The 21,917-nt window shown below is 28.9% G+C and overlaps 3 protein-coding genes and 2 long non-coding RNA genes across 5 annotated transcripts; all 5 read left to right on the forward strand.

Annotated features, from left to right (window-relative positions):
• The first annotated feature begins 3,038 nt into the window (after positions 1 to 3,038).
• LOC105195656 (neuropeptide-like protein 32) lies at positions 3,039 to 4,308 on the forward strand. Its single transcript, XM_011161166.3, has 2 exons — positions 3,039 to 3,273; positions 3,881 to 4,308. The coding sequence occupies exons 1-2, from the start codon at positions 3,193 to 3,195 to the stop codon at positions 4,190 to 4,192; spliced, it is 393 nt and encodes a 130-aa protein (XP_011159468.1). The 5' UTR covers positions 3,039 to 3,192; the 3' UTR covers positions 4,193 to 4,308.
• Positions 4,309 to 5,448: 1,140 nt separating this feature from the next.
• Positions 5,449 to 6,462, forward strand: LOC105195657. Its single transcript, XR_850718.3, has 3 exons — positions 5,449 to 5,562; positions 5,802 to 5,926; positions 6,255 to 6,462. It is a non-coding gene; the product is annotated as an uncharacterized LOC105195657 (long non-coding RNA).
• A 2,648-nt stretch (positions 6,463 to 9,110) lies between these two features.
• LOC105195658 lies at positions 9,111 to 10,094 on the forward strand. The gene is made up of 3 exons (XR_850720.2): positions 9,111 to 9,220; positions 9,450 to 9,574; positions 9,889 to 10,094. It is a non-coding gene; the product is annotated as an uncharacterized LOC105195658 (long non-coding RNA).
• A 636-nt stretch (positions 10,095 to 10,730) lies between these two features.
• LOC120357561 lies at positions 10,731 to 11,773 on the forward strand. Its single transcript, XM_039448284.1, has 3 exons — positions 10,731 to 10,836; positions 11,085 to 11,188; positions 11,533 to 11,773. Exons 1-3 carry the CDS (start codon positions 10,758 to 10,760, stop codon positions 11,689 to 11,691), a joined length of 342 nt encoding a protein of 113 aa, XP_039304218.1. The 5' UTR covers positions 10,731 to 10,757; the 3' UTR covers positions 11,692 to 11,773.
• A 5,454-nt stretch (positions 11,774 to 17,227) lies between these two features.
• On the forward strand, positions 17,228 to 18,880 carry Ickin1-1 (ICK-type antimicrobial peptide 1-1). The gene is made up of 3 exons (XM_039448287.1): positions 17,228 to 17,294; positions 17,558 to 17,676; positions 18,425 to 18,880. The coding sequence occupies exons 1-3, from the start codon at positions 17,243 to 17,245 to the stop codon at positions 18,557 to 18,559; spliced, it is 306 nt and encodes a 101-aa protein (XP_039304221.1). The 5' UTR covers positions 17,228 to 17,242; the 3' UTR covers positions 18,560 to 18,880.
• Positions 18,881 to 21,917: the final 3,037 nt, after the last annotated feature.

Here is a 21,917-nt window from a genome sequence, read left to right on the forward strand (position 1 = left end):
AAAATATTTAGTCCGATACGTACAACTAAATATTGGATCGATTCAACAATTATTTAGTTGCATGAAAAAAGATATAGTTCATTTATATTAACCATTCCAATTTTTTAACCAAGAATTAATTAAATCAACTCAATATTTAGTTGTACGTATTGGACTAAATATATTTTACAACCAATTTTTTTCTCCGTATATGAACAATTTTATTACTCAAAAGCGACAAAAGTGCGTAGAGTTAAATAATTAAGTTATGTAATGTGACAATATCGTATAAAATTATAATATTTTGCATAATCTTTTTTCAGTGCACACTTGACGACGAATGTTGCGGAGCATTTGCCTGTAATCCGTGGGCTGGTCGTTGCACCGGGGGAAAACCGGGATCACCGGGAGCAGCGGGGGGATCCCCCTGGGGACCTGAAGGCCCGGGCCCGGATGTAGAATTTCCAGTCAAAAAATCTAAACCTGCTCAATAATCATAAATGATAGTTCGGCCTGGACTTTGTTGCATGGAACTATGACTTGATTTTGCACAATATGCATTCAATTTTAAACTATGTGCAAATTTATATAACAATTAGAAATATATATCTGCTTAGTCATTACGCAGCAAAATATTCTTTGTGTTTTAATGACTAAAGCCCTTCTTTACTAATTTATAATCAATTTGCAATAGTAAAAATAATTTATTTCATGATAATATTTATTTTATGAAAATAAGAATGTATTCGGATTGTTATGTTAGAAGATACGTATGTATATGTTCTAACGTAAAATAAAATAGTTGTAATGGTCAAACGATGTACTCATGATTAATAAATAAAAAACTATATAACAATATAAAATTATGGTGTCTTTAATTCTTATTACTCAAAATTTAATGTGTAATATAATTTAGTGTAATACTGCAATTTATTGAAAGATAAATTTCCTTTTTAATTTCTGCTAGAATATACTGTTACAGTTTAATACATAATGTACATTTGTTTAAAATATTTAGCAATAATATCATTCGTCTTATCTCTGACCCTTGCTAAAGATGAAACTTTATTAGAAGCAAAAGTATTAAAAAACTTGATATACATAGATTAAAACACGTATCCTACACTCAGTACGGAAATTATGTGCGCTAATAAAAAAATAATTTAAAATTAATAAGAGATTATTGTTAGTATTATTATATACAATAGGCTTTTCAAGAAATCCATGCCTTTGATGTAATACAATACAATTACAGAAAAATATATAAAAAATATTATTAAATATTATAAAAGTATTTTATATTAAGAATGTAAAGAAAAGTCGCCAATACCGACACAAATTCCTACAGCAGTATCCCCTTATTTCTCGAAAGCTAAATATTGTACTTTATTAATATTGATAAAATCGTAATCTGTTTAAATAATTAAAGAAGTAAAAATAAATAATTCATATATTCGTAGTTTTGTTTCATTACACAAATCTGCTAAAAACAAATTCTTCAAAAGCAAAAATAAAATTTGCATAATCTTTGTAAATTGCATAGTTGTTAAACGTTAATGAGTGCATTATTGATAATATTAGTTATTTTACAATTTTTTAGCGTCCTAGAACTGTTTTATTTATGCTTTATTATTTTAATGTTTTCACAAACATTTTCTACCTTTTTTATAATTTTTATTTTTAAAAGTAAAATCTCATAAAAGATCTTATACAGGTAAAAAATGTACGCCAAGTAAATAAAATCAAAAGTGTATACAGCATCAAATAAAAAAATTAACAATTCAAAAATTGTTATAAAATCAATGTAATTTGACAAGTGACAAATTTAACTCTTAGTAACATTCTTGACAATATTATAATAAAAAACAAATTTAAAATAAAAAAATAAAGCTTTGAATAAAAACTCAATGTACATGAAACGCGTTTATTTATTTGTTACTTATTCTAACGATTCGTAAATTTTAAATTTAAATATTCTAGAGCACTAATAAAATATTTTCAATATTGTCTAATCTATCATTAACTTTTATGTACATTTTTGTAAAAGTATTGTGCTTATAATAATAATTTTTCTTCAACTCTACTAAATTGTCTTTTTATTATCGCACAAATTGATATACTAAGCGTAGGACATGTGTTTTAATCTGAGCATATCAAGTTTTTAATGAATAGATTGATTTAGTAATTAGATTAAATTTATATTTATTTTTCAACAGTTACTTTTTTCTATTTAATATTACATTTACTTGTAGAAAATGCATTTTATGGTGTACATTTTTTAAATTAAGATCTTTTTTTTATATTATTAGCAAAGTCATTATTATTAAAAAGATATTTTGTTGATTAATTTCATAAATAGTAGAGTAAAATTATGCTTATATTTTTTTTTAAAAGAAAAATTAATAAAGCGCTAAGTATACATGCTACTCCAAAAATAATTGTACAACTATTTTTTTAAAAATAAAACTCAATAACAGTATCGTTAATTAAAAGAAAATAAAGCAATAAATTAATAAATTAATAAATTTATTTTGAAAATAATAATATACAGAGCCTTGGTCCTAAACTTTCTGGCGGTAGTGTAGATACACGGATCTTATGCTATGCGTACATGCACGCGAAGTACTACTGTGTTTTTTGATAAAATGAAGAGAATTAAATCTTACACATTTTACAGTGTTAAAATCCACCTTTCGGTATAAGTGATATTTTCATTGCAGTGAATATTTTGTGGCTAGTTATTGCGATATCGAATCAATAAAAAAGTGACGTGATTGTGCACCATGATGCTATCGCGTTCTACAAGAGAAGGCTTTTATTATCGTGACATTGTTTTGTAGGGAGTTTACAATTTTTGTGAGTCTTTGCCAAACGAGATCTTTACTGTAATGCGTTTATGTTTTTCGCGATATTTGCGCAATTGATGAGGCATAATAAACGATAATAATATTGTGTAATGAGCAGTGTAGAATCATAAAAAGTCTTAAGTTGCACTAAGCGCTCACGTATTTAAAGAGATTATCGTTCTATATTTCTATGTGTACACTGAATCTGTATATAAGCTAAGCGAACGCCGAAATGATTCACTCTGAACTGAATTGAGTGCAGGTAAAGATACGAAAGTTTCATTTCTAGTGCGAAAGTATTTTTTTACTTTCTCAACATTTTTGCATACTTTGTATGCAACAGGAGTTTCTCAAGTAATCGATCAAAATGGGAAAATTCCTCGTGCTTCTTTGCTTTGCGCTTCTCTCAATGACATTAGTCATGGCCTGCACACCCCGTGGGGCATTTGTAAGTAATTCGATAAAATTATATTTAAAATTTTAATACATGCATACCAAAGTCTCTCTTATTAATTTGTATATTTGCTGAAAACTAAATTATTAACTTAATTAATTAATATAACTTGTGCTTAATAGTATATTTAAAAAATAAATAAATCCTATATGATACATTTATATATAATAGTTGTTATAGATGACACGAAAGATTGTAATAAGTTCCACAAATTTTCAAAAGCATAATATAAGAAACATAAATGACATTTATTTGATTGTTATTTATACACGTATTATATATCGTTATATATAATTTTACGTTAATTCGGTATTAAATATATTCTCTAAATGATATCTCTTTAATGATGAATTATTTGTGAATAAGCGAAGTAAAAAAGATTAAAAGAGATAATTTTGTATAAAGTATCACGTTTATAAAATATTTAAAGTATTCAATATAACAAGATTTGAGTGCTGATCACAATTTTATAAATATAGATAATAGATGGTTAATATTAAATCAAAAGTGATAAAAATGCATTGAGTTAAATAATTAAGCTATATGAAACAAAAGATATTAAGCAAGATATTTTATTATATTTTCGTGTAATCTTATTTAGTGCACAAGTGACAGCGAGTGTTGCCCGCCATTTGGGTGCATGCAAGTGAACCCATGGATTCCTTCCCGCCGTAAGTGCATAGGGTTTAATTGGGGACAACAGGGACAGTGGGGACAAGAAGGACAGTGGGGACAAGGATGGCCATGGGGACAAGGAGGACAAGGATGGCCATGGGGACAAGGAGGACAAGGATGGCCATGGAGACAAGGAGGACAGTGGGGACAATGGGGACAAGAAGGACCATGGGAATCCGGCGACTCAGGTGCGGCAGATTTGACAGTAAAAGAACCTACTGAACAATCAAATAAATAATAACTCGACCCGGACTTTATTGCATGGAACTATGATTTAATCTTAATATAAAAATATGTAAGAATTAATACAATAATTGAAAATAAATAATTGCTTAGTCGTTACGCAGCAAAATATTCTTTGTGTTTTAATGACTAAGAGCCCTTCTTTCCTATTAACCAAATTGCAATCGTAAAAATTAAATCTAGACCGCATTTTGTATATAATACAATTAAAAATAAGCCTATATAAGGTTCTATCGTACTGTGTACCGTTAAGTTCGGTTTCAAACACAATTCTTATGGAATGAATTAGAGTAAATAATAACACAAAATTAAACTAACAAGTCAATTTTATATTAATATAAAGTTAATATAATATCCCTCCCTTCCCAAAAAAGTGAAAAAACTGCAAAATAAAAATCAAGTTGCTATAGATTTGTAATAGCAGAAATAATTTTATAATTTATTTATGTTTCATGAAAATAAAAATGTACTCGGATTCTTATATATATATATATATATATATATATATATATATATAGAAATGAGTATGCACATGTAGTATATATTCTGACGTAAATTATAAGATAAACAGCTATGATGGTTAATCAATGTAATGAATAAATAAAAAATTACATAATAATTTTAAGTTATAATGTTCTTAATTATCAGTATTTAAAATTCAATGTTTATTATAGTTACTATAATTTACTGCGAGATAAATTTCTATTTCAGTTTCCGCTGGAGTATGCTGTTGCAACTGAGTACATAATGTACGTTTGCTTAAAATATTTAGCAATAACTCATCTTATCTCGAATAGCCAGCGGCGATATTCTGTTAGAATCGAAAGTATTGAAAAACGATATTATTAAAAATGTATTACTAAAAATAACTTCAATTTCTTTAACAAGAATTTTCTTTTCAAAATTATAATAGTAATCTATATATTCTAATTATACTAAATGTCTATAAAATTTTTAATACAGTTGTTTAACAATGAAACAAAATTGTAATAATAAGATAAATCAATTTATACAATTGCGTTTCATAACTTAATTATTATATTATACAATTCAATCCAACACAGAATATATTGAACATTATTAAAGATTCTAATGTCAGCAAAATGCAAAATACTCGGAGAAGCTGCAATGAAACCTTTTACAGTTATGATTAATAATTCAAATTAAAAAGGAAAAAATATAATAGTCTTCCAAAACAAATATTTCCATTGATACATTATTTGTTATAACAGATGCAACGGTATATTCTCGATAATTTCGATTTACACAAGTGCAATATAAAGTATAAATACTGTTCAAAGATCAAAATCGATCAGTTTTGATCGCGTATGATCTGCATGATCAATCCATTCTCCAAGAAAAACGGTAAGTTAAATTATCAAATTTTTTTTTTTAATAAAGACTAAAAGTCCAATTTATTAATAAAAGAATATTTCTATAAAACCCTATATATTATATTAATAATAAAATATTTTCTATTTTATTAATTTTGTCATTTAAAAGACATATTCACGTGAAGTTATTATAGCGATTTTAATTATAGTATTATTATTAAATTATTATATCAAAAATGTAAATATTATACAAGTAATGTATAATTACAGAAAATATTGGCAAGATGAGGTTTGTTATTTTCACTATTTTCATTATGATTGCTATGGCTATGGCTGCTTTCCAAGCAGAAAACCATGATGCTTCTACAGCCGCCTGCGCACAGACACGTCAAACTGTATGTATTTTCATATTTATATACAATGTAAAAAACTATTATTTCTTGTATATTATAAACATATATAGATAAAGAAAAAGAGAGAAAAAAAATTAAAGAGTTAATAAATTATAAATTTATATTTTACATTAATTATTTTTTTAATATTATTTGTATAATTTTACGTTTATATAAACTTATTATATACGTATTAAGAAAGAGACATCTATTGTTACATATGTATTAATTAAAAGACAGAAATATTTAAATTATTAAGTTGATACAATCCGCAACATAATTTAATATTAATTTTTAAACATTTTTAAATATGATATTTTAAATATTTTAGTGTAAACGAACTAGTGATTGCTGTGATGGTCTAGTGTGCGTAAAACATGCTTGGATATGTGTACCGGACGAAGAACCGCCATACTAGAGCCAGTATGGATTGATGCTTCCTTATATACGATTACGGCACTACTTTTTTCATATATATATGTATAAAAAAGAAGATATCTTCTATTCTATAACTTTAAATAAAGATATTTAGTTCTCAATATCCTTTGTCTTATTTATTAACACTTAATTCTATATATATTTTATTTATAGTTCTGTATTAAAAAAATGTATTTAATAATATAAGAATTTTTTAATATCAATACATTTAAATATTCTAAGTTTTACATTATTACTGCATGTATGTGAAATTATTTATTTATTAATATTAATTATGACACAATAATTATATTCTAATGTATCATGATTGCAATGACAAATATATCTTTGTGTTGATTGCATTTCTTTTGTGGATGTTTATTATATATATATAAATCTCATGTAAATGTTAATAGAAGTTAAAGAGCGTTTAATTTTCTTGCTAATTTGATTAAACAAAATATGATAACTTCATTCTGAAAAAATATAATTTAGAGTCTATTTTCTAAATTTTATTATAAACTTTATAAAAACTATAAATATGTATCTAAAACCAGACGGTAAAATAATTAATAATTATTAATTTAAAACTGTTTTATAGATTTTTTCAAGACAGCTGCTTATTTAATGTACTTTTTAGTTGTACAATTAATCGCTTTCAGATCAGTATTTACAGTCAATTCTTATTTCAAGTCCATCCTAAGATGCTAATAGTCCTGTGATTGGTATCATGACATCTTAAAACAGTACTTAAGACGCATTTAAATATAAGACTTGACTATGAATAGTGGCCTTAATATTATTTAAGTAAATAATTATTTTTCAAAATCACTTTGTTACAATCGTTAAATATTATAAAAAATAAGTAAAAAAAACTTAAAAAATTTGGATTTACTATGTACCTACAGCAGTATATGCGATAATTAGTTCTATTAAATAAGAGAAATGAATTAGAAGTCTATGCTTATTATTATTTAGAGTACGTAACGTATGTTTGCTGTAAAAATTTAATGATAGTATTTATCTTATCTTGCGAATAGCTAGCAACGACATTCTATTAAAATCGAAAACATTATAAAACAATATTACTAAAAATTTATTAAAAATTATTGTACTTTAAGGAAATAACTTATCTTTTAACAAAAAATTTTCCAGATTATAATAGTTAATGCCTATATTTTGATTATAGTCCTAAATATTCATGACAAATTTATTAAAAAAATTTTTTAGTTGATACAATTTAAATAATGTAACTGTTTAACAATAAAATATAATTATAATAATATGACACAACAGTTTATACAATTGCGTTTTAAAATTTAATTATAATATTATTGTAATTTAATTCTACAGAATCTATCAAACATTATAAAATGTTTTACATATAACATCAACAAAATACAAAATTTTCTATAAAATAAGAAAATGCAATAAAATATGAACTTTTCATGGTTGAAATTAATAATTCTAATTAAAAAAATAAGAATATAATATTGTAACAGTATGTAAATAAATGTTTCTTTTCATAATAATGTTATGTAAATAAATGTTTCTTTTCATATAGCAGATAATAAATCAAAAAAATTGAAAAACGACATTATTAAAAATATATTAGTAAAAATAACTTTTACTTCTTTAACAAGAAATTTTTTTTCAAAATTATATCAGTAATCTATATATTCTAATTATATTAAATGTCTATAAAAGACACATTAAAAAATCTTTTAATCTTTTAATACTTTTTTTAATATAGTTGTTTAACAATCAAACAAAATTGTAATAAGATAAATTAATTTATACAATTGCGTTTAATAACTTTCATATTGTGTAATTCAATCCTACATAGAATATATTAAACATTATTAAAGATACTAATATCAGCAAAATGCAAAATGCATACTCTGATCAGTAAGGAACCGTAAAATATGAACCTCTTACAATTATGATTAATAATTAGAATAAAAGAGGCAAAAATATAATAGTCTTCCAAAACAAATATTTACATTGGCACGTTATTCGTTATAGTCCGGGAGGTAATGACACAAATTTTTGACCAATATCAACAAAGCTGATTTTCATTTGTATAGTTATTTTCGTGTTAGAAATGAATAAAAGGACGGGGGTCTCCTACAGTGTCTTCAAATAGTTTTTTTATTATAACAACTAAAGTATTGAAGTTAGGTAAAATATGTTTATAATCTTTATTGTAGAGCTTATCACAAGCTTCATTGTTTGTTTGACCCTTCTTTTTGTAAAATGAATATTTTTGGAAATAATTAAGAAAAACTGTTTTTTTTCTCTAAGTATATCTCAAAAACTGTACGAGAGAACCAATTAATTTATAAGGAAAAGTTGTTTAATATCCTTGTCTCTATAACATGTGTCAAGGTCAACATTATTGGAACTGAGTCTCCTGTATTGCATAATTATCCTATTTTTTTCACATATTTGTATAAGTGACTAACGCACGACGTTCCGCAGTTGTCGCAGCTGACGGTATCTTTTCAACATTTCATATTGTCAATAGTAAGTACAAGAATTTTCAGCTTTGTCAATATTAACTTTTCATTAATATTAACATTTCTTTTTTTACATTGTTAAGACACTGTGGAAACCCTCCGTCCCGCGGAATCGTGGTCATTTTATTCATTTATAACATAAAAACAACTGTCTAAATGAAAATCAGCTTTGTCGATGTTAGTTGAAAATTTGTGTCATTACCTTCCGAACTATTATAACAGATGATGAAGCAGTATATTTCCAATATTTTTTATTTACACAAGTGCAATATAAAGTATAAATACTGCTCAACAATCAAAATCGATCAGTTTTGATCACGTCGTACGATCTGCATGACTATTCTATTCTCCAAGAAAAACGGTGAGTTCCATACATCTAATTTTGTAAAATAAAGGCTAAAAGTCCTATTTATTAATAAATAAATATTTGTACAAAACTATGTATTACATTAATAATAAAATATTGCTTATTAGTTTTGTCATTTAAAAAACATATTCACGAAAAGTTATTATGGCGATTTTTACTATAGTATTATTATCAAATTATTATATCAAATCGCAAGTATTATATAAGAAATGTGTAATTACAGAAAATATTGTCAAGATGAAGTTCGTTATTTTCACTATTTTCATTATGATTGCTATGGCTATGGCTGCTTCCCAAGCAGGAAACCATGAGGCCTCTACGTCCGCTTGCGTACACACAAGTCTCCCTGTATGTATTTTGATCATATTTATATATAATGTAAAAAGTTATTATTTTTAGTACATTATAAACATATATAGGTGAAAGAAAAGAGAGAAGAAAAATTAGAAAATTAATAAATTATAAATTTACATTTTATATTACTTTTTATATTATTTATATAATTTTACATATCAACTCATTATATATATTAAAAAAAGACATTATCTATTATTATATGTATTAAAAGATAGAGATATTAAAATTATTAAGTCGATACATCCACAATATTATTTAACATTAATTTTTAAACACTTTTAAATATTATATTATAAATATTTTAGTGTAAACAAACTAGTGATTGCTGTGATGGTCTGATGTGCGAACCACATGCTAGGATATGTATACCAAACAAAAAAAACTCGCATTTTGGATAATATGAATTGATGCTTCTTTATAAACGACTACGTCACTACTTTTTTCATATATATGTATAAAAAAGAAGATATCTTCTATTCTGTAACTTTAAATAAAAATATTTAGCTCTCAATATTCTTTGTCTTATTTATTAACACTTAATTTTATACTTTTTTAATTTATAGTTCTGTATTAATTTATTAAAAAATGTATTTAATAATATCAGAAATATCAATACATTTAAATATTCTAAGTTTTATATTAGTACTGCATGTATGAAAAATTATTTATTTATTAATACAATCATGACACAATAATTATATTCTGACGTATCATGACTTAACTTATCTTTTAATAAAAAACTTTCCAGATTATGATGTCTATATTTCGATTACAGTCCTAAATATTCATGACAAATTTATTTTAAAAACTTTAGTTGATATAATTTAAATAATGTAATTGTTTAATAATAAAATAGAATTATAATAATATGACACAACAGTTATACAATTGCGTTTTAAAATTTAATTATAATATTATTGTAATTTAATTCTACAGAATCTATCGTTATAAAATGTTCTATACATAATATCAACAAAGTGCAAAATACTCTATAAAATACGAAGACGCAATAAAATATGAACTTTTCATGGTCAGAATTAATAATTCTAATTAAGAAGATAAGAATATAAACTTGTAACAGTATGCTAAATAAATGTTTCTTTTTATATAACAGATGATGTAAGCAATATATTTTTGATATTTTTTATTTGCGCAAGTGCGATATAAGGTATAAATGTCTTGCAAAAACCGAAAATCAATTAGTTGTGATCACATACGGATCCGCATAACAAGTCTGCTATCCAAGAAAAACGGTAAATTTTTATATTTATCTAATTGTATAAAGTAAACGTTGAATGACCAAATTAATAATAAATTTTTATTAAAGTATTTGTATTATGAAAGTAATAAGCTATTTTTTATATTAATTAGTTTCGTTATTTAAAAGATAGATTCAACTTATATTAGTTATTTTTGTGCAAGTATTGTTATTATATTTGTATCGTGTTAATATGTCACATACACATATTGAACTGTAAATATATGTAAGAAATAATTACAGAAAGTTTTGGCAAAATGAAATTTGTTATCTTCGCTATTTTCGTTATGATTGCTATGGCTATGACCCAAGCAGAAACACAACAGTGCAGTCCTTGGCTTCAACTTGTAAGTATTTTAAGTGCACTTATATATACATATTATATCAAAAATAATCATTTTTGTATTACCAAATAAACGAGAAAACGAGAAATAAAATCAGAATTAAAAAATTATAAATTCGTGTTTTGTTTCCCATATGATTCATATGTAATATTGTAAATAATATAATACAATACTTTTATAATATTCTTATTTGCTTAGTTAATGAATCTTTAGTTAAGAATTTACTTATTGTAAATTTATTATATCCAAATATTATTTTGAACTTGCGTTCGTGTAAATGCAATATTAATTAATATTGATTTTTAATATAAAACAACACAATTTAAAATATATTTTAAATATTTTAGTGTCATGTAAAAGAAGATTGCTGCCGTTACTTGGAATGTTCAACCTATCAGGCCAAATGTGTGCCACAAAGCGGTTTAATCATACCTGGACGAGATAAAAGACCTCTTGGTCCTGGACCATATCCACCAAATGTGCCAAAGGAATATTTGGAAGAATAATTACTTACAACTTCTTAACATCTGAAAAATACTATTTGCCTCTTTCTATTTAACCACGAAGCTATTTTTCTTTTATATATATGTAAAAAAAGAACAGAGTTTTTGTTACAACTAAATTTAAATAAAGCGTAAATCAATATCCTTCGAGTTATTTATCAATAATTAATTTTACACACACACACACACACACACACACACACACACACACACACACACACACACACACACACATACACACATCCAGAGTATGCATCTTGTCCTTCTTTTTAAAATTACTATTCGTTCTCGATTTAATTTGACAACATTCCGATCATAAAACCTTTTACAACAAAATCTTTTACAAGTAAGTTAGAAAAACTTGTAAAAACTTGTAATTAAAAAATAATTTTTAGAATTCAAATGGCGATTGATATATTTAAACAAGAGTATATTTAATAATACATACGGAATAAAAAACAGACAATATGGAATAGATTACTAATGTAGAGTGTAAACTTTATTGTACTATTTATTATGTTTCTGATCTAGTCCCTTATGTGTATATAATAATATACTATTTTAATTTTATTATTTTATATTACTTGTTTTATTATTTTATTTTGCTCCTGATGTTTGATCTTTATTTCACATTTTGCAAGACTCTAACTTTGTAATAGTCTGCCTAAACAGATGTTCCCTTTTATACAGCAGACAACGCATATATGTACAAGCAATAAATAATTGATATTTTGAATTTATACAAGTGCAATATAAGGTATAAATACTTTTCAAAAGTTACAGATCGATCAGTTGCGATCACATTGTACGATCTGTATCCACATCACTCTGTTCTCCAAGAGAAACGGTAAATACTTACATTTGTATCTAAGTTTCTAATTTAACTAATTTTTAAAATAAAAAGTTCAAATTAATAATAAACTATTCCTATAAAATAGTCTATATAATATTAACAAAATAAAATATTCTTATATTATTAAATTTGTCATTTAAAAAATATAGGTATTCACATAAGATTATAATAATTTTTACAAAATTCATATTATCGTACTATATCGTACCTGTGTATTGTAAATATTACGTAAGTAATAATAATTACAGAAAATTTGGCAAAATGAAATTAGTTATTTTCGCTGTATTCGTTATGATTGCTATGGCTTTAACCCAAGCACAAGAGAAACCGTGCAGTCCTCTGTATAAACTTGTAAGTATTTCAACTGCATTTATGTATATTATACCACAAACAGTCATTTTCATATGACCAAGCAAACGAAAAAAAAGAAATTAAATTAGAATTAATAAATTATGAATTCGTGCTTTCTAAATGATACGTATATACTTATTATAAACTTATTATATCCTAATATTATTTTAAACCTATTTTCGAAGAAATATAATATTAATTAATATTAATTTTTAATATCAAATAACACGTCTCTATATATTATACTTTAAATATTTTAGTGCTACACACATAGTGATTGCTGTCGTTTTACACAATGTGCGACCTATCAAGCCAAATGCGTGCCAACATACCCGGGTGTATTTGTACCTGGACAAGATAAAAGACCCCTTGGTCCTGGACCATATCCACCAAATGTGCCAAAGGAACTTTTGGTAGAATAACTGCTTAGAACTTCTTTATATCTGACTCAGAATACATTTAATATCTCTTTCGAACCATGGCTAGTTTTTTTCTTTTAAGTATATGTAAAAAAGAACAGAGTTTCTGTTACAACTAAATTTAATAAAGGCATTCAAATGTAAAAAAAAAACCAAATATGCAATATGCAATACTCCTGATTCCTATAACGTTCTGAAATAATTACATATTAAGAAAATTTAGTTAACATATATTGAATTTCTATTAAGAAGGTAAATTTTCTAAAAAATTTAAATGTGTGTCCAAAATAAAATGAATAATACGATACTATATAATCATTCATATAGAATTGCTTTATATCTGTTTTAAATCTACATTGTCATGTTTTTAGTTTTGGAGAGAATAATTAACTGTCTTTAATATTTAATGAGTATATTTGGAAGACATTTTAGTATAATTGCACGTTGAATGAAATCAGAAATAAATAAAAGAAAACAAAAATGCCTATGGAATTACTATGTGCATACGAAAACTGTACTTACACACAGTCATTAATTCTTCGATAATGGTTAAAACGAATTAGACGACCGCGCCCATTATTATTTGGAGGGATTATCGTAAATATATCTGCGGGCATAATCGGATGTGCTTGAAATTTAATATCTATTATTACATGCTATAGTTTCTACTGCGTACGGTATGTTTAGTTGTTTTAGATGCATAATTAAATATACATCAATTAAACAACGAGATAATGCGTATGTAAAAAGATCGACGTATTATTATTAGTGTTTTATCAGATGTATAATTAAAATTAGATAATAGATGTTAGGTAGCAAATACAACTTTTTTCTCATAGAATGTATGTACATGAATTAACATATTAACAAATTTAAAATCATACTGATAATTAAACTAAACTAGAAATTAGTTTTAGATTGAAATTGCCTTGACTGCTTTTTATTTCTGTAGACAACGTAATAAATGTTATTATCAGATATATATATATATAGCAATATGATGTGTAAGTATTTCGCTCCTTAGTGCCAATTGCATTTATATTATTACATAATCGCAAACGTCACTTAATTACGGAGCAATTGGTCAACTATTACGTTTTATCGACAAAAGTAACACGGCTGTGTAAAACTCTATAAATGTTACACAAAACACGTGTTCATGGACAATATAAATGCAATATAAATGAGCATGATATTTAATAATATAGAAATAATTGGTATTATGTTGCACTTTGTTAAACTGGATCTGACATACGCACGTACTCTTTATACGTTTATATTTTCACCAATTAAATGCAAATTCTCGGGTATTTATATTGTTCCGTATTAATTTTCAACAATATGTATACAGTCAAAATCGGTAACGCATTTTGTATTACTGGCAGGATAAAAGTTGTTTAAATATATTTACTAGTTTTATTTCTTTATCTGCAAATTGATTAGGCATCTATTATCTGATTATCATGATCAGTATCAGTAGGGTAAGTAGTGAACGCAAGTGCGGGAATATACTTTTTGAGAGATTATGATGAGAAATTTGATTTGAGATTTATACTCTTATGAAACGAACAAAGCGCGTGCAAATGTGCCCGTCACGTTTCTTCAACGTCTCTTCCTACATAAATTGACACGTCAAAAAGCTCGAAGCGGCAACGATACTTGAGTCGAATGTACAGCGGTAAAACCGTGAAACGCGAATGTCGCTTAAAAGCGTCAAGTATGCTGCCACGGATATACTAAAAAAGGTTAATTCGGCTCATGATGTGTCGAAGCTTCGCCGATGACAGGAAAAAAACCCCGACTATTTCTATTCAGCCACTATGGGCGAACAAAAGGACAATGCTACCGGATGATTCAGTTTCCTTTCCTGTTGTTTCCTGTCAACCGAATTAAAGAACAAGAGCGCTTTGTCGGAGAATCAATGGAATGCACGAGGCGCGCAATATGCACTCGATAGAATGCCGGCGCAAAGGGCAAAAAGCACTTGTGCATTCGATACTGTTGAAATGGAAAGAGAATATCAGCGGAAGGCGCCTTTCTTTTTGCATTCTCATATTCCCGCAGGCGCGTATAAGGTGATCTGCAATAACCGAAATCTGCAAAACGATTTGTCCCGCGAACGTGAACCGAGGATTGACGTAACGGATGGCTACACAGTGCTATTTACTTCCGCACTAAAGCGTTTATTAACTTCACGAGCGTTCAAGTGGGCGTAATAGTTGCTCGCTAACTTTGAAATATAAGCGGCTAACTTGTGAGCATCGAGAATATCAAATTTTTTAAATACAATAATAAGAATCTAAGTGCACAATGAAAAAATTCTCGCTTTACATAAAATTGTCATATTATTCTATAACATTTACTTATGGATAGGACGTCTCAGAAATCACGCGCGTTATATTTAGATAAGATAGGAATAAAAAAAATAATATGAACCAGTTTTCCGATTTATCTAAAAAATAACGAATAACGGAAATTCTATGAATTTTAAACTACGTCTCTCTTCGATAGATTAATCATTATTTTTATGTAAAGCGCTTTAGTTTGGTATGTAGTAACTGTCGATGTAGCATAACCCGACTTTGCTTTCTTAGAATAGAGATATTCGAAGTATAAATAAATATCGTAAGATAACACGACATTAATACTTTCAAAGAATTTCTTCTTAAACATCTAGCATATTTCAACTTTTTAGAACATTTCTTATAACACTATAGTTGTTATAGTTGTATTATTTTGAGAAATTATTGTACGTACATAAGTAAGTCGCTGAATGTAAATAATGTGTTCACTTATTATTGTTGGAAAATAAAATGTCAATACATGAAGAAAAAGAAACTACTGTTCTCATGATATGTAGAATATACAAACATGTATATATATGAATATATACATATACAAAAATGTACATAAACATGTAGGTTCATGAAAAATGTATTATAGACATCGTGCCACGTGTGTGAGAAAATATAACGACTTCCCGCTAATTGGTTATACGTCGTCAGATACATACATTGGTAAACTTACTTGTGTGAGTCGCAGTCGTATAAATACTATAAATGCTTTGACCGTTGTAAACCAAGATTTCAGTCGAGGTCGAGCTCTCGAGACAGTCAGATCTCAGAAGAATTTTGATCGAAGCTTGGTGAGTATTTACTAATACGAAATATAATTCTCTACTTTAAAATTTGTCATATTAAACCTCCATAAAATTTATAAACTAAGGTACTAAAAGAAAATGTTAAATAAAATAAGACAATGAGTCGCGCATGTAACAAAATTGATAGTTATTATGAAACTATATATACATAAATTATTATTAATATAGCTGTTAGAAAATTAACGACAAAATTTAGTGAAGTGACAACGATAAATTTAGTCTTTAGAAACTTAATACAGTGTCAATTTATCCAAGAGCCTCGATTGTATAATCATTTATTCATACTAAATACATATTGAAAATATAAGTGTCATATTATCACTATAGTTGTTGTAAATTTTTAACTTTTATCTGTCACCATGATTAATTAAAAAAAAAACATTTCAACATTTCTTATTAAAAATATTTTAATGTTGGAGATTAATTTAAAAAGTTGAAAAGTCTAGAAAACTAAAAAGAGAGAGGGAGAAACATACGTAAAAAGTATAAATTTAAAATAGTAGATATTATATTTAAAATAGTAGATAATATTCGCAAAACATGCTAGCATTATAGAATTTATTTGTAATAAGCAATTTTTTTTAGTGATTTAGACGTTTTGTTAGATATCACAGCACACGTTCGATACACGCTATATCCGCTCACGATTCAAATGACTGCATAGTTTTGTAGTCAACAGCACATTAGGAAGATATTTGTAATTAAGCAGTCACGTAAATGCAAGACATGATCCTAGAATTTACATGGTGACTTTGGCCATTAAAGAACTAAATGAATCAGGCCTTGATGAATCATCCGTATATACCTGTAACCTGCTACGCAAGTAATATAAAACTCATGGTCGACTTATCGCATTATGTAAACTGAGTTTCATGAATAATCTGAACGCGTCACGAATAAGTTAGGAATTAAAATTAGATAGTATTTGGAATAAAGTAGCAAACAAGATGTTCTATACTCTAATAAAATTAAAATAACCTAGAGTAATTTAAAAAATTTTAATAGATATTAGTTCATCTTTTTAGAATGTTTTTTTTTTATTATTTTCACATCTGAATCTAATTCGCTAAAATTATTTGTTTGCAGAATACGACACTGCTGAGAAGATGGCAAAATTAATGATGTACGTCTTTGTAGCATTGCTAGCTGCCTCTCTTATCATGGCCGCTCCCGATAAGGCTACTTGTAAACGACATGGTGACCCCGTTAGTATATGTATTCTTGCATGTTTTGTTTTCATGATAAAGCTGCTTTTTTCTTTCATATTCTTTTTGTAAATTAAATAAGCAATATTGCTATAATCAACAAGGAAAGTGCTCTAAGCTAATGATTCTGTCATATTCGTAATGAAAAGCTAAACAATTCATACAATTGTTTGTGCGAGAATTATATTAAAAGCACATAATCAGTAAACCAAAAAGGTTTAGACCAGGTTTTAGTCTAATAATACAAGAAAAATGCACGCATAATTTTTGCATAGTATTGTGTATATCGCCAGTATTAAATCCATGAAGAATAATGCAAAATGTATTTTTATATATAGTTCTTCAAAGTTTATCTATTCTAATATTTATATTATCACAACTCAATATTTTTAAATTTTCATATTGTTATCTAGTAAATTATCATATTGGCAAGCAACTAATTCGTCGTGGAAAAGCAAGCAAAAAATGACATTTAGAGCATTTAAAAATTTATTTAATATATTTTACTTACTTTTTCGCAAGAAATCTCGTTAGTTATGCAATACCATTATTTACTAAAAATTTTAGATATATATATATGTATATATATTTATATATAACTTTTCTTTACATGTAAATATTTTCTTAAAATTCTTTGATTTGATATGCAACTTGTTATAATCAGATTTATAAAGTTGTTAATACTTTTTATCATACCATTTCACTTTAAATTAAACTGACAAATAATAGATTGCTTATTAAATTTCAGTGCGTTGGTAGTTCGGAATGCTGCCCCAATATGAGATGTCACATGTATGCAAATAGATGTCAAGTCATAATTACTGAGGAGGAATTGATGGCACAACGTGAGAAGATTTTGGGCCGAAAGGGCAAAGATTATTAAAAGGGATAAGATTTTTATATCGAGATATTATAATAATGGATGACGATTCTCTCTTAGTTTATCACAACTCATATGTGAAGACTGTTTCGAGAAATTAAATATTAATATGTAACACTGAATTTGTATACTAATCACAAAAATTAATATGATATATATGATTTTGTACATGCATACTGCATTCATTGTAGATATAAACAATTTATCTTGATAAAAAATGAATAAAAAAACTAAAAGAGAGAGTGTGTTTATCTTATCTATTAATTTTTTCAAAGAATATGTATTTCTCGTAAACGAAAATAAACTGACGTCAGAAGAAAATAACAAAATATTTATCCGATTGAATATTGCGTTATCTTGTTAATTTGCGTTAATTTAGTTAGTAATTAAAAGAAATTTTTAAAATAGTGCATGTAAATCATTTGTGTTATCGGATTTCTTAGTGACAAACTATAATGTACATTCAAAAGAATTCATCGTAGAATTCGATGTAGAATAATGAAAAATAAATAAATAAAACACTCCAAGATTGCCAAGTGATGAAAATTTCGAGCGAATAGATCCGTCGCGACGATCCCCCGCTTTTGTCCGCTTGTGCATCGCCTCTACGCGTGCGTCCCGTCTGTTATATTCGAGGACATTTAAATTCACTATCTCCTATCTCGGTTTACCGTACACTCGTTAAAAGGCGAGCCTTTGTTCGATAAAAAGACTTCGCCGGTGTATCCGCAGAACGGAGTAAAAATCCCACCGGACTCGACATGTTACGTGGCGTGCGAAGGACAGGTGCGCGGGGGTCCGTTGGGGTGGTTTAATAGCATCGACTTATCTTTCGATAAGCCCGTAGCAGAACTCGCCATATGGGCGATTCGAAATCGCCCATGAACGATTTCTTTCCACGTCTCCAGATTACGATGGATAAGTTAATGACACATAAAGGTATTGTCATGGTTGCCGTATCACGATTCTAAATCTCCGTTCGCAACTCGCCCCTCGATATCTCCATACGTATCTCCGCGAATATTGAAAATGACGCGTCTTACGAAACGACGCCTCGGAAGATTAAATATTGCACGAAACAATTTACCGAGTACTTAACGTGATCGGCGCTAATAAGAGTTTCGCAAAATTTCGACAAGTTTCTCTTTGTAATGTCCCGCCATGAATATATTTCATCGACGGAGCCGAGGCCTTTGTAAATTTGAAAAGTAGGTGGACTTTGATTCAAAGACCAAAAGCTTCTTCGGTTCGTTATACAAAATTTCCGCCGTGTTCCAATCTCATTAGCGCCGGCTTAAAGTTAAGCGCCCCAACTCTTTTGCGCCGGACCGCACGCGCTCTTTGACCATCGCAGTGTTTTAACAGAAATCTAACCTTCTTGACAAATTAAAGACAGACGTATACGCACATATCTTTAATCGAGAAAAAAAGAAACATCTCAGACAATCGTTCCGTAAAGGAATATGCGCCTTGCTTGAAATTCGTTCGTAATCCTGTTGCTCGCGCGAGTTTGTTACTCACGATTAAATTGATTTTTTATCTCGTTGCTTTCGATCTTCGAAATTATCATTTGTGTATTTACCTATTATTATAATATATCTTACAATTAATGTAATTGCAATTACCATAAATTTACTGAAATTTATAACAGGCAAATAATTCGGTCGCGCTTTTCATTTTAATTTTCGTAAATCTGCGCCTGTTGCGGCATCGATAAGGCAAAAAAAGAGTTCTATACACATATAATCGGTTGCCAGTAAAGACGTCACCTTGCAAATATTTGCTCGTTGTCCCTTATCGCGCCCCAGCTTAATTGCCATATGGCGTACGATCATATTTCACACGCGCGTTTTTTTGTCTTAGATACATGTGTCTTGCACATACACAAACACGCGGATATTTTCTCACTTGCGACGACAGTCGATGCGCACTTTCATTAATCAAAGAAATATTTTAATTTCGTAAATCAAATGATCAAAAGCATGTCAAGAAACCACATACATTTATTATTTATTTTTAGAGACTCGAGTGTGCTGTGTATAGCTGTCTGGATTGGTGGAATCCTCTTACGCTCCGAATCCGGTTACGCGACGTACTTGGCGCTCGAAAAGAGAAAGCGCACGAGATGAACATCGTTCGAAGTAGTGTCAAGGCCGCAAGGACGGGTCGGGAGTCGCGCAAAATCCTAGCGTCGAAAGCCGTGCTCCACAAAAAAGAAAGAGAGAGAGAGAGAGAAGGTAAAGAAGGATGCACGAAAAGAGTACCAAAGACAAACGGCGAGCCAAGGCGAGTCCTTGACTCGAGTCGAGTATCTCTCCTCGTGGTACCTTTTAAGTTCTTATCCCACGAGGTAGGCCACGGGCATACAGCGGGCCCTCCAATCCACTTTTAAGCACGTTCCCGTGGCGGATCGCATGCTAGAAGATCACGTCGAGCGAAGTATAATAACGTCATCAGAGATTACGGAGATCGAAGATACAAGTGTGTCAGGGCTCATAGAGAAAAAAAGAGAAAGAGAGACAGAAAGATGACGGATTGCCTCGTTCTATTCTCGAGCGAGATCAGCTGCGAGCTCACAAGGAGCGAAGTAATGCCGGCGGCATGCCACGAACATACGCCCTCGCCACAATATGAAAACATTATCGGCCGTAAGCCGGAAGGTACACAGCAATGTGCTGAGCTTAGCTCTGCAGCTCCCAGAGCTCTGCAACGCGATCTCTCACTACCGCGGTGCAGTGCTACGTCAGGACGTCAGGATTTCAGGTGGGTACTTGTCCGCCGGATTCGCATGGCCCAAAAGCGCTCCCGGGCACGGAGAAAGGGAGAGACACCGGAGCCGATTTGCGAAAGGAACGGGGGAGGAGATAGGCTGCAGCGTACCAGGCATGCACTCCGCCCCAAATCCTCGACGGATCCGCCGTAAGAGCGTTAATGAAACTGTCGCCAGATTACTACTCGCCGGCGCTACTTTTCTGATGGCGCTTTCGAGGACGCTCGAGGACTCGCTCGTCTTGTCCGACATGAAAGCTCCAAGTCCGGAAGGATTTGGTGCCGACGACGGGAAATATTCCGCAGCTTCGATGACATTGCCCCGTAGTCGAAAATTACCGTTCATCTTGTCATTTCGCCCGACGACGCGCGGGCAAAAAGAGCGTTTAAACGTATGCTTTGTCAGGCACGGCCATGGCATCGGGGACGCGCTAGTGATTTTCCGTTATCGAGTTGATCCGACGAATGGGGAGGTAGGGGGTAAAGTGTGACGGTGACGAGGACAGGTCGGTGTTGAGGAGATTGCGAATACCGAGGCGAATACCGGCGCACCGACACGTACGACGATACAAACACCCGGCTACTTAGAGAC

Source organism: Solenopsis invicta, chromosome 4 (genome assembly GCF_016802725.1).
Source record: "Solenopsis invicta isolate M01_SB chromosome 4, UNIL_Sinv_3.0, whole genome shotgun sequence".
In the NCBI taxonomy this organism is placed as follows: Eukaryota; Metazoa; Arthropoda; class Insecta; order Hymenoptera; family Formicidae; genus Solenopsis; species Solenopsis invicta.

What these genes read in the sequence shown, in the direction of transcription:
- LOC105195656 (XM_011161166.3), top strand. Translation starts at nt 3,193, where the DNA reads ATGGGAAAATTCCTCGTGCTTCTTTGCTTTGCGCTTCTCTCAATGACA. An exon ending in GCACACCCCGTGGGGCATTT is followed by an intron (nt 3,274 to 3,880) that starts GTAAGTAATTCG and finishes AATCTTATTTAG; the next exon opens with TGCACAAGTGACAGCGAGTG.
- LOC120357561 (XM_039448284.1), top strand. Translation starts at nt 10,758, where the DNA reads ATGTCTTGCAAAAACCGAAAATCAATTAGTTGTGATCACATACGGATC. An exon ending in TCTGCTATCCAAGAAAAACG is followed by an intron (nt 10,837 to 11,084) that starts GTAAATTTTTAT and finishes AAATAATTACAG; the next exon opens with AAAGTTTTGGCAAAATGAAA. An exon ending in GCAGTCCTTGGCTTCAACTT is followed by an intron (nt 11,189 to 11,532) that starts GTAAGTATTTTA and finishes TAAATATTTTAG; the next exon opens with TGTCATGTAAAAGAAGATTG.
- Ickin1-1 (XM_039448287.1), top strand. Translation starts at nt 17,243, where the DNA reads ATGAATCAGGCCTTGATGAATCATCCGTATATACCTGTAACCTGCTAC. An exon ending in ACCTGTAACCTGCTACGCAA is followed by an intron (nt 17,295 to 17,557) that starts GTAATATAAAAC and finishes ATTTGTTTGCAG; the next exon opens with AATACGACACTGCTGAGAAG. An exon ending in GTAAACGACATGGTGACCCC is followed by an intron (nt 17,677 to 18,424) that starts GTTAGTATATGT and finishes ATTAAATTTCAG; the next exon opens with TGCGTTGGTAGTTCGGAATG.